The sequence below is a fragment of the Orycteropus afer genome, unplaced genomic scaffold, assembly GCF_000298275.1.
Source record: "Orycteropus afer afer isolate SDZICR_OR568_19922 unplaced genomic scaffold, OryAfe1.0 scaffold00073, whole genome shotgun sequence".
Classification (NCBI taxonomy): Eukaryota; Metazoa; Chordata; class Mammalia; order Tubulidentata; family Orycteropodidae; genus Orycteropus; species Orycteropus afer.
In genome coordinates, this window is record NW_006921660.1 from 1837843 (window position 1) to 1850488 (window position 12646).

General features: G+C 39.8%; 1 protein-coding gene across 1 annotated transcript in view; it reads right to left on the reverse strand.

Moving 5' to 3' along the window:
* Positions 1 to 1094: 1094 nt before the first annotated feature.
* STOX2 (storkhead box 2) overlaps positions 1095 to 12646 on the reverse strand; it is a 153499-nt gene continuing 141947 nt past the window's right edge. Inside the window, exons 3-4 of the mRNA XM_007940875.2 lie at positions 6800 to 9065; positions 1095 to 1290 (exon numbers count right to left, since the gene is read on the reverse strand). Of these exons, the coding sequence (XP_007939066.1) occupies positions 1095 to 1290; positions 6800 to 9065 (2462 nt within the window). The remainder of the gene's footprint in view (positions 1291 to 6799; positions 9066 to 12646) is intronic.

Sequence of the window (12646 nt, forward strand, 5' to 3'; positions counted from 1 at the left end):
AGGCCTGAAGTTCAACTCTCCCTAAATTTGCTCTTTTCTATAACCACTAAAAATTATCTTCCACAGCCTAATTTAGGCATTCTACTTAAAATTACATAAAATAGATTTATGTCCTTCCATTAGAAAGAATAACATCCTCAGGCCATACTCTTCATTTGTATCACAAAGAACATTTTGCTTTTAAACAAACTAATTGTTGTTATCTACTATAGTAAGATAGGATCATCCTAAGTATCACAAGGAGGAAATTTTCTTCCTTATATATTTGATTAATACCTTTTAAAAGTCCACATTACCTCTTCCATCACTTGGTGCTGTGACCCAGCCTGGTTGGGAATTCCCTTCCTTTGTCCACTTCAGATTCAAAGGCCTATATTCCTGTTTGTGATTATGGAAGGTTTGAAATCAGACAAGCATCTGTTACACTTGAAAACAAAACCCCAAGAACACACACTCCCAGTATTTCAATCACGACCCCTTCTGACACACTTCCATGGGCTCCTGCAAAATTGTGTCACGAAAACTCACAGTGAAAATGACGGGTGCATAAACAATTCACACACAAAGGGCTGGGGTCCCTTCTGGTCAATTTGGCATTGGTTTCCCTCAAGCTGGACCCTTGGATGTTACATTTTGTGGTGGCTTAGTTTTTTTGTGGGTTTGCTTTTTTGGAAGTGTCAAGGATCAGTTCTGTGGCACCACTGGACCACAGACTGGGAGCAACACACATCTGTGGCATTTTAAAATGGAATTGGCAACTGCATGACATTGAAAATGCATATTACACTTACAGTGTCTAGACTTTCCTATGTGTGCTCAATTACAATTAGTGAAGCAAAAGTATACATATCACCCCTACTGCTATTCTGTTGCTACAGAGCCATAAATGTGAAAAGCAATACTCTGAAATAAAGATTTTTGTGTGTTTTTTTGTTTTGTTTTGTTTTTTTGCCCTAGCCTACTTAGCAGCACAGTTTAAGTACACACAAAAACTGTGGTTAAGATGCTTGTCTTTCCAAAGATGTAAACATCAGTCCCAGTGTCGTAAACTTTGCTGTATTGAATGAGACAGAAGATCTGAGGCAGAATGACTATCACACACTAGTAACAGAAGCTTGCAAGCAGTTGGAAGGTTTCTGTAATTTCTCAGCTTCATTTGTTGGGGGGTCCGTACTTGCTCGGAAGTTGAAGGCTGGACCAGCTCCACCGTGGGCCGGACTCAAAGCAGGGTTCTGCCGTCGGTTACTTTCAACAATGCTGGAAGTGTTGGAAGCCAGGCTCTCTCGAGTACTAAAAGAGTAAAAAGGTTTTGTTTTGTTTTTAACATAAATAATTATATATGGAGCACCAGAGGAAGAGCCAATGATGTGCTTAATGGATTTCCTCTGTTGGTTCATAATGTCATATCAATATACTATCTCAACCTGATTATTCACATATGTTCCTCTGACATGGTCTCCAGAAGTTTCCACAAGGTATGTTATCATCAACAGGGCATTAAATGAAGAAAGAGTTTCTATACGGCTAAATGCACTTTGAAACGTTTTCCTTGTCTTTTCATATTCATAGAAACTACTTCAAAATTTTATGTGATAGATGGCTACCACTTTAATTTTAAAAATGAATACTCATAAATATACATAATGGCTTCACTTCAGGCTGGAAATTCATTGGCATAGCTGCTCCTGAATAAACTCAATAATCTTATTCCAGTGTTTCTATTTTCATTCTGAATTAGCACATTCTGACTTTGATGGACTTTGAAAATGCCACTACCTGATCTGTAGCACATATGGCAATAATATTCTTTTTAAATACTTTCGTCTTCTGGTTCAAATTCTAATACTTCAGTTTAAGTACATTATAGCAGATAAAGACCCTTAGCTTTTTTCCATTCCTTCGTGAAGTTTATACTCACTTTCGCCCTTTGGTAAAAAAATTGTTTCTTTTCTTAAAAGATTCTTATGGAATAGATGTGATTTAAAAGCTTTATTAGCTCAATTTTTCCCAATTAGAAAAATCTGAACTTATTTTACTGTTCCAAAAGATTTAAGACATTTAACATTTCAAATGTACAGGGTTAATAGCAGATAAAAAGATTACTTGGCCAGATTGAAGGAAGTTGAATGAATTTCATGTTCAAGGTCCCTAAAATGGTAACAAGAAATTATCAGCTTACATAGAGATTGAAGAGGCTGTTATCACGTTCAAAACATCGATCTTACTGGGTAGTTTCAGGATTTATTATATATCGTATGAGAGTTAGTCCCCATAACCAATTTAAACCCGCTGAAGCTAGTTAATAGGTCAAACTACTCAGAGTGAAGACAACCTTGTTTCTTCTCCTTCCTTTTATCCTAAACTAATACCTTGAGCATCCCTTCATTCTAATCCCATGTTGCCTGAGCTTGTTTCTCACCAAAGAGCTGAGAGTTAATTGTACAAAATTTAGGTTGTTCATTGATTACCTAAAAGACAATGGATCCTTTCTTGATTGCAGAGGCTACTTCCAGAAGTAGAGGTCCTCTTATGCTTATGCTAAATACAGCATACCTAAAGGATACTCCAGAACTTCATCCCAAATGCAATGAAAACTGCTAGACTTAATACTTACCTGATTTATCACCTTCCCCAAGAAAATTTATCAGTGGATTGTCACTGAGGAATGGAATCACGTGGAAGAAAGAGGAAGGGCAGTTAAGATTTTATGACACATTCCTTCAGTTTCATCATGGTTTTATAGTACTTGATTTTCTCATCTCTAAAATGGGGATAATTATGATTTTATTTATCTACTCACGGGGTGACTGTGAAGAATAAACACATGTAGATGAAGAATTTGTATATTGTCCAAACTAGAAAAATGCACATTATTTTTCTCATGTATCTGGTATATAATGAATTAAGTAGCTACTGGAAATTGGCCTAGGAATCTATCAGGACATCTTTTCTATGGGAAATGCATTCTAAAGTCTGAAGGACTCACTTTCAAACCAGCTTTTAAGCCATGGGATTAACATTTATTGAGTACCTGCTGTGTGCCAGATACTGTGAAACATTACAGTAGATCACTTAATTTGGGAACTGTCTGTGCTGTAAGATACCTTTGGCCACATTTGACCATAGCAAACAAATCAGTAGTGAAACAAACACACAATACTTCAGTTTCTCCAGTAAAATATATCTCATTAGTGCTATAATAATGAGTAAGGTCAATGATATTATTGACGGCTCTGGATATGATGATAAAACGTTAATGGAGATGGGAACATTAGCAGTAGGGATAGCTCTCAAATTTAAAAACTGTCATATTTAAAAAAAGAACTAATGCTTTCAGGGTTTCATTGATAGACAAATTGAGCCCAGCATCTCCATTGTTCATCCTTCTACATGCACGTTTCCTTTGGCAGCACACTTCTATGGCACATGAAGTACTGTAAGCAGAGATGTCCCTGGCAGCCTTTGGCCCTAAGGTTTTCATATTGTGTTTATCAACCAGTTTTTGGCCTCAGGTTTGGAACATAGGCTTTTCATGTCAAGATTTTTCATTCTCTTCTTAACATCATATCTCATAGAACAGTTCATATTCCTACTGTTTTCCCATTTCAAAATCCTTTACAAAACCTCTACAAAGAGGGCTATGAAATTTCAGAGGTGTATCTGAACATGACTTCTGAGCCAGGACTGAAACCTTGGACTGCAGAGTGCATCTTTTCTTTTTTGGCTTTTGTTTTGGTTTTTGCTCAGTAAATATTTATTGAAAGATCTGATTAAATGGCCCACTTAAGATTCCCGTGCCTCACAGCAATGTAGAAGTGTTGGCACCATAATGCTATTTGGCTAAAACTCCTCATGCTGGAAAGTGAAACTCCCTGTAACTCAAATATCCATCCCCCTTTGTGGACCATTCTCATGCATTATAAAGGCAATTTAGTTAATTTATTGAGGTGTATAGGAAATAAGTTTGTCACCTGGCTTCTAACTAAAGGATACTACAATGTGAAAGGGATAAAATTAGCACTTGTTCTGTATATTCTCCAGCTGCATAGAATTTATGAGTAATCTATATATTTCTGTAGAAAAAATATCCCCAGAGACATGGCTATTATGTGAAGGTTATCTCTTTAGAATGATCTTTACTTTCTACTACAACAAGTCAAGTTAACTTCTAGTACATTAAATAAAGAAAAATAAATTCACTGCCACTTCAAGAAATAACCCCAATCATAAATTCCATATTAACACCCCAACCTTAGAGATAATAAAATATATTCTATGGACATTTTGTTTTAACTTTTTCATGAGTATTTCTGCTTATTTGCCCATAACAGACCCACCCCCCCCCCCAAAAAAAAACTTTTATCATTATGGAAAAAACTTTTATCATTATGGGGTGGGCAGGATTTTGAGTTAGAACTCATTAAACCACTCCCAATATCTTAACAACAATCTCTGGACCAGTACTGCAGCTTTTGCTCTGTGGAAATCCAGGTGCCAAGAGGTCAACATGAATGGTTTGAAACTGTGGTGTGAAAAAGCATTAGGCAGGAAGAGTCTGTATAATTAGAAACAGAGAACATAAAGGTACAAGCAAATAAACTACATCTTTCATGAATGATGGTTCTGAAATTTCACCATGGATTATAGATCTCCAATTATGCTCATCTGTTTGGCATCTACTAGTAGGAATTCAAAGCGGAAGAAAGATTAGAGCAGAGCAAAGAAAGAAAGTAAAGTAAGTTTTAATTTAGAATAAAAAAAAAATTGTTAGCCAAAAATTATTTCTTAGAAAATTCACTAACAGGTCAGTAGTTTCCCACCTGGGTGCCATGGTTCCCTGAGGTCTCACAGGGCACCTCAAGGGACTGGCAGAGGAGAGCTGGGGCTTTAATCAGAGTACCATCTCTGTGGTGTGCGTGACATCATACTTCTACACAAGCATTAACTTGGCAGAAAGAAAACATGGGCAAAATATAGTAATACTAATCAAGAACTAGTTCTCCAAGAAATAACAAGGGCCTAATATTAGACAATAGGAGCCCTGGTGGTTCAGTGGTTAAGCACTTGGCTACCAACCAAAAGGTTGGCAGTTTGTACCCATCAGTTGCTCCACAGGAGAAAGATGTGGCAATATGCTTCTGTAGAAATTACAGTCTTGGAAACCCTATGGGGCAGTTCTATTCTGTCCTGCAGGGTTGCTATGAGTCAGAATCAACCCAACAACAATGGGTAATATTGGACAAACAGATTAATGATTCCCAATCCTGACTTTTGTGATGCTCTGTTCCAAAATTATCCAGACATGTAGTAAAATGATCACAATAGAATTAATCTTAATATTTAATTGTTAAAAAAATACATCAAATACACAATTCTGAGTGGTGGTAAAACTCCAAGTATTATGAAGTCTTGGGAATCATAGTTGAAGAAAAATGTGAATAGTTATTTCTGCATCCCAGAGTCACCAATCTGGAGTAGAATTTAGAAAGAGAATTAGGTCCCAAGTTACTCTTTGAGGTGAAGAAATGGTTGAAGAGGGAAAAAGGAAGCTGCATAGCTCTTGATTGCTTTCTTAATCCCTGAACAACTTCAGTGCTTTGGACAGGAACATTTGGCATATATACTCTTGACTGTCAACCTTTGGCTAAATTACCACCACCTACTAAAAAGGAGCTCCTGGGTGGCAGAAATGGTTACTGCACTTGGCATCTATGAAAGGTTGGAGGGTCAAGTCCACCTAGAAGCATCTTGGAAGAAACTCCTGGCAACCTACTTCCAAGAAATCAGCCACTAAAACCCTATGGAGCACAGTTCCACTCTGACACCACATGGGGTTGCTGTGAGTTGGGGATGGTTCAGCAGCAACTGTTCTTATTTGACTAAAAAGGAAGAACAATGACTAGAGTGACTAGAGTGCTTAGGTGGATTGTATCGGTTTTCCAGGAGGAGAAAGGAAAGTGTTAGCATATGAGTTGATCTAACAGAGCATAGCCTCCTAACCTTTCTGTTCCATTTCTCCATAGACATGCAGGGAAAGGAAGGTGAGCAAGAAGACAGGCCACACAGAAAGTAAGGATTAAAATAGCAAACGAAGTTCCAGATCTGCTGAAAAGGTTTTGAGATCTGCTGTTATATTCTGGCTAGAAGAAACCCCACCCCTAGACTCAAACAATCTATTTCCAATCCCTCTCCTCCACTGACTTCTGATTCTACTCAAAAAGTCACTATTTTTGAAGGACTTAAAAAGCCCCTTTCCATATGAGCACGGAGTCCCCAGGTGGTGCAAACAGCTAATAAGCTCAGCCCCTAATAGAGAAGTTGGTGATTCGAGTTGACCCAGTGGAGCCTTGGAGGAAAGCCCTGGTGATCTATTTCCAAAAAATCAGCCACTGAAAACCCTATGAAGCAACAGTTCTACTCTGACACACTTGGGGTCACCATCAGTTGGAGTCAGCTCCACATCAAACTGGTTTGGTTTGGTTTGATTTTGCTCATATGAGCATGGTGGCAAGAGGCATGTTGAAGAGCGAATACTGGGAAACAGTGGCCTCAGACCACACTGATGTGAGTGTGAGGGAAAGAGCCAACCCACCAGTCCAGATTGGTGATCTCTACAGCTGCAGAAACATTTTTTTCAATTCCTGGAAAAGAAGTCAGAAACAGCTTGTTAACAATGCAACTCATGCAATGCATAACCCTCATTCACAGCACTGAGACTGACACCAGCAACTTCCCAAGTGATCTTTATATATGCCCAGGCCCTGTGTGCACAATGGGCATGCAGACACCCTGTCCCTACCGTGGGGAGTTGAAGCCGCTGTCCACAGTGATGCTGCTGCTGTCCATGCTGTCGAGCCGTGCTGAGTGAGTGGCTCTCTGGTTGCTGCTGCTGTCGGTTTCTTTGGGGGCCAGGAGGGTGAGGTTCTTCTCAAATTTCCTCTGCAAGTCCCTTTCCTTCTCTCGCTCCAGAAGCCACTGCATGGTGCCTACGTCATCTCTATTTTTCTCCTCCTCGGTGTTTTTGTTTGCCCCTTCCTCAGAGTCGTCATCATCAGAGACGTTGTAATAGTCAAAAGAGGCCTCCTGGTTGCCCCCTGATTCCTGCTGGCGCTGGGAAGCTGGCATGGCCTGTGTGGCTGAGGGCCCCAGGGACGGCTCAAGTTTCTCACATCGGCCTGGCAGTGTGTCAGCAGGTGTTTTCGGGTGAGATTTGAGGAGGGACAGGCTGGATTTGTGATAGCTGTTTACAGACAGGGTGCTGTGAAGAGGTTTGAAGAGTGTGTCTTTGCTGAATATTTCTTTCCTCTTGTCCAGGCTGCTAGGCTCGGCGCTGTGGTGCTGGATGAGGCGCCCATTGGCGATCCCTTCAGCTACTGAGCCTGAAGTTGCTGGACCCCCACCTGGCCCCTTTGGTGACTCTTCCTTGTGTCCCACAGGCTCCCTGGAAGAATGAGGGGCCTGTCTATCAGATGGGGGCAGCTTCTTTACCCCTTCCACCAGGGTCAGAGTGTCATGGTCCTCCTTATTCTTCCCCAGAGGCGATGGTGCTGTGAGCACTGTCTCACTTGAGGTGTTGCACTGGAAATAGTCATCTGTGGCTGTTTTTGTTGGACAAGAGTTGAGTTCACCATAGGATGGCAAACTCTCTAGTGGTTTGCCTTGCTCCAAAAGGCTACAAGCACTGGAAGGTTCCTTGCTGCCACTGAGTATTTCTGGAATACACACCTCTTTATAAGCTGTGGCTGAAAGGTGAGCCCTTTGATGACTAGCAGACTGTGCAGGCCTTAAAGTACTGTCATCAATGTAGGACTGGCTGGGCGTTTGGTCGTCTTGGCTACAGCCTTCAGCCATGTCTTCAGGTGTTCCTAGAGAAGAAGCACCCAGAGGGCCTTTGGAGTTATCCATTGACCTGGATCTCTCCTTGGCTTTGTTGGATCTCTCATTCCTGGACCTTCGGTCCTGGGTATGGCTGTGGCTTCGATGCACTTTAGAGTGGGAGCTTCCCCTGGAAGGTTCAGGAAAAGGCATCTCAGTTCTCCTTTTGGCCAGTTCACCAGACACATCCCATTCTGGTGTCATGGGGAAATGGGACTCAATCATGTTTGTGTTGCTGTGCATGATAAAGTTATCTCCTTTGTGTTCAATGATGAAGCAGCCCTCCCTGGGTGCCCTGGTAAGAGGGTCACAAAAGTCATACTCTCTCTCTCCTGGGATATCCAGGTGAGAGCCATCTGAAGGGTCCCCTTTAGACACACGTGTCTTGCTGTGTGACCGAGATTTTCCATGGGACTTTCGATGAGTCCTACTCTTTTTACTCCGTCCGCTGTGATGGGCAGAGGACCCAGCTTTACTCCTATGAGCTTTTTCTTCTTCAAGTTTCTTCATTAGTGCAGTGTGTCTCATGACATTTTCCACAGTCAAGTCTGGGTTAATACGCCTAATGATTTCCATTTCCACTTCCCTTGGGATAGTCGTCGGTGTGTCCTCATCTCTCAGGGGCCACTCTTCAGGAGGAAACTGGGCAGAAAAATTGGCCAGCTGTTTGGTCTTGTCTTTTTTAAAACTTAGCCGGAATAACTTCAGGCCAAATTTTTTTGACTGCTTTTCACTATCTTTAGGCTTTGAGAGAGTTTCTGTCTTATAAGAAAAATTTACAGTACTTTTGCTCTTTTCAGTGGGTGGCACCTGGCATAGTGAAGGAGGGCAATAAGGGTCTTTGCAGTCCTTGGCGGATTTCCTCTGCAGAGTTGATGCATGCATGCTATGCATGTCTTCTCTACAGCAATGGCAAGAGTCGCAGTGGTTTCTGGGCAATGTTCTTTCCCTGACACAGCCTGAGGCAGAGGGCGTTATGGTTCCGGGTTGTGGAGAGGTACACTGAGACCTGTCAGGTATCCTCTCGTCCAAATGGTACCATTTACTGTTAGTTCTTATGAGGGAAGGAGTTATGAAATAAGTCTGTGGGGTCACGATGAAATAGCCATCTGGAGTTGGGTAGATTTTCCTCTCCCGTACCAGTGTGTTCAGTGTGTGTCGCAGGATTTCTTGGCTTGGGGTTGGAACACCTAAAGCACACAAACAAAAACACTCATGAGAATGCACACAGAACATGTGGTTGATTCATGACTTTCAGAATCCTACTGATTTTGTAAGCTTCCAAAGTCTTTATCACACAGCAACTGAGCAGGGTTCAAACAAAAGTGTTTACTATGTTGAGTGTGAATTCTAGTTTTCTCTGATATTACAACCTATAGAATGGGAAAATATTTAAAAAGCCAGGAAATAAGAGAAATGCAAGTTAGATGGAGTTAAATTGCCACTCCTGTTACAAAGCCTTTATTGAATTGACTCATAAAAGACAGAATATGTTTAAGTGAGGGAAAAATGAAAAAATATTTTAAGTGATATCATATAAATTGATTTAAGAGCCTTTCTCAATGAAAGCAGCTAGCAGAGTTAATATAGTTATCTTAGTATTGAAAACCAAATCTTACGTAAGTACTGGCCAATCTATTAGAGCTACACTATACACTTCATTTGTTTGACATTAAGTTTACTTAATATACTTAATTTTATAAATGACACAAAGAGGCAACCAAATTTGACCACTGTTTATGATGTACCCTCCAATTTTAAAATCATCCCCTTCCATTTTGGAAGTGAACACAGCACTGGTGAAGTTCAGGTGTAAAGTTGGCATAAATCAGCAGGATGGAGGTAGTTTCTCTAATTTGCAACCAAAGAGCCCTAAGGAATACACTAATGAAAGATGAGATACTCTGTTATCTGTCTGACCTGCTGAGTCCAAAGCTACCATACTTCATAGAATAGAAATTCCAGATGAAAATCATAGATGCTTCTTTGTATTATGACTGATACTGTTTTCAAAAGGTTTTGTGTGCATGCTTATTCCTGTCTACCTTAATAAAGTATACATTCCTCTAGGGTACAGGCCATTTACCTTATTGCTTGGTTATTCTTCATTCCTGTGCCAGGCACAAAGAGGGTGATAACACTTAGGAGACTGAGCTGAAGGACGGAATTTGGAAATAGCTCAGGTTGATTTATGTGAAATTGCAAACTGTGCCTGACCCACAAAATAATAATTTTGTGTGCTTCAATCTAATGGTTAAGACAGTACAAAGTGCAGACTGAGAGACTGGGCTTTGGAACCAGACGATCCAGATTCAAATCCTAACTCCCTCACTGTTAGCTGGTATCACTTTAGACACCTGAAACTCTTTGAGCCTCTCGTTACTGCCATCAGTGTGTGAGTAACAGTAATACTTATCTTCACAGACTTATGAGTTTAAAGTATGTAGAACAATGCCTGATACATAGTGAGTGCTCAATCAATTTTAGCTATTAAAAGTCCAAATGTGAGTCAGAGTCCATGGAAACTCGTATCATTTTCAAACAACAATGTGTAGTTAACCTAGAACAGCTAGGTAAAAGGAGTATTTAGGCTCCCTCAATCACCCCAAAATTATGAAAGATTACTCATGGGATATGAAGGCATTAGAGATGACCTGGAGTTCTTAAAGGGATAGAATCCATGAATATGAAGTAACATATACACAGAAGGCATCCTCAGTGATGGAAGCAGAAAAGATGACATTGCTTATAAATAATTTGGAGTTACTGGGTGGTGCAAACAGTTAATGAACTTGATTATTAACCAAAAAGGTTGGAGGTTCAAGTCCAAGAAGAGGTGCCTTGGAAAAAGTCCTGGCAATCTACTTCTGAAAAATCAGCCATTGAAAAATCTGAGGCACAGTTCTACTCTGACACACATGGGTCTCTATGAATTGAAACTGACTCAGTGGCAACTGGTGGTGGTGGTGGATAGATAAACATATTAAGTGATCCATTAATTTTCAAGTTTCCTAGGTTTCCTTTCAGAGTAGTCCTCTACTCTTGGTTTTTACACAAAAGATTTCAAGTTTGGTATTTTATACATATATAAAATAACAAAATTCGTATTTTATCTTATCATACTTTCATCACAGAATAGAAATAATCTCAATTAAATTACTGACATAACCCAAGCCATAGACATGAAATTCTTGAGGGTCGTAAGAAGACATAAAATGCTTATACATATGATAAACAACCTAAAAGAGTGTCTATGTCCTATTAACAAACAGACCCTCTTGCTGAAAACTTAAGAAGGCACTATTTACACAGAATACAACTTCAGAGATGAGGGTTTGATACTCCTAATTTAGTCTTGCAAATGATGCCCACTAGGAGTTATGCAGCACAGCAACCAAGATAGCAAAGCCATACTTAAACTGGAGTGCATCTTAAATAGTAGCACATTATCAGTCAAAATTATAACAGAAAGAAGTTTTAACAATAAGGTTCATTTATAAGGATTCTTGGCTAACTGGTTCACTATGGCCGCTAATAAAGGAAAGCTAAGGTTAAATGCATAAAAATAGCTATTTCTATAAAACAAAAATTTAACTGTATTATAAAATTTGCTAAGTGTAGGCCTTCCGAATGATGATCATCAGAAACTTATGAAACTATACAGAATAATGACTCAAAGTTCTTATTTTCACTTACTATTTAGGAATAAGCTTTCTGGTTGTTCCCAAATGAAGGGATGAAAATAAATTTACATAGAGAATTTTCATCTAAAATTTTTATATCCTGGATTTTCAGATATATCAATCAAACAAGGTTTAACCTGAAAAAACAAACTAGAAACATTCTTTGGTCCAATCCACTTTATATACTTCTACCTGTGAGTTTTCGCAGGTAACTGAAAGTCACCGATATTTATGATTATTATTTCATTATTTTGCTGTTGCTGTATGCCACAGAGTCAATTCTGACTGACAGTGACCTTACGGGACAGAGTAGAACTATCCCACAGGGTTTGCCAGTCTGTACCCTCTACAGAAGCATATGCCACATCCTCTCTTCCATGGAGCGTCTGGTGGGTTCAGACTGCAGACCTTTCGGTTAGCAGCAGAGCACTTAATCACTGCACCACCAGGGTTCCTTGATATTTTATTATTAGGAGTCTTTTTTTTTTTTTTTTTTCAAGTATAGTGAATAAGGATCTCTGATGATGTAGTGCTTAAGGCATTTGGCTGTTAACTAAAAGGTCAGTGGTTAGAACTCACCAGCTGCTCCATGGAAAAAAAAAAAGATGAGGCAGCCTGCTTCTGTAAAGATTTACAGCCTTGGAAATCCAATGAGGGTTGCTGTGAGTTGGAATCCACTTGATGGCAGTTAATTTGGTTTGGTTTGGTTTGCTTATATTGAATGATGTTTTTAATTGTGCAATCCAAGATTCCACAAGAAATCTGAATGGTTGGCCTGAAAAAGTGATGGGTGGGATGGATATATTTCATATTTGTAATTCCATGCAGCATCACAGGAGTGTGATGCTGAAAGATATGCCACCAGCATTTCAAGCACGATCACCCTTGGTGGACCAGTTTCAGAAAAGCTTCCAGACTAGGAGAGACTTGGAAGAAGGACCTGGCGAACTACTTCATAAAAAAAATTTATGGAGTTCCGGCAAGATGGCGGAATAGGCAGAAGGATTGCACAGACCCTCTTCAACAAAGAAAAGGGAAACCAATTAACACAGACACAGAAGATAATCGTGGACCCCTGAGCCTTGAAG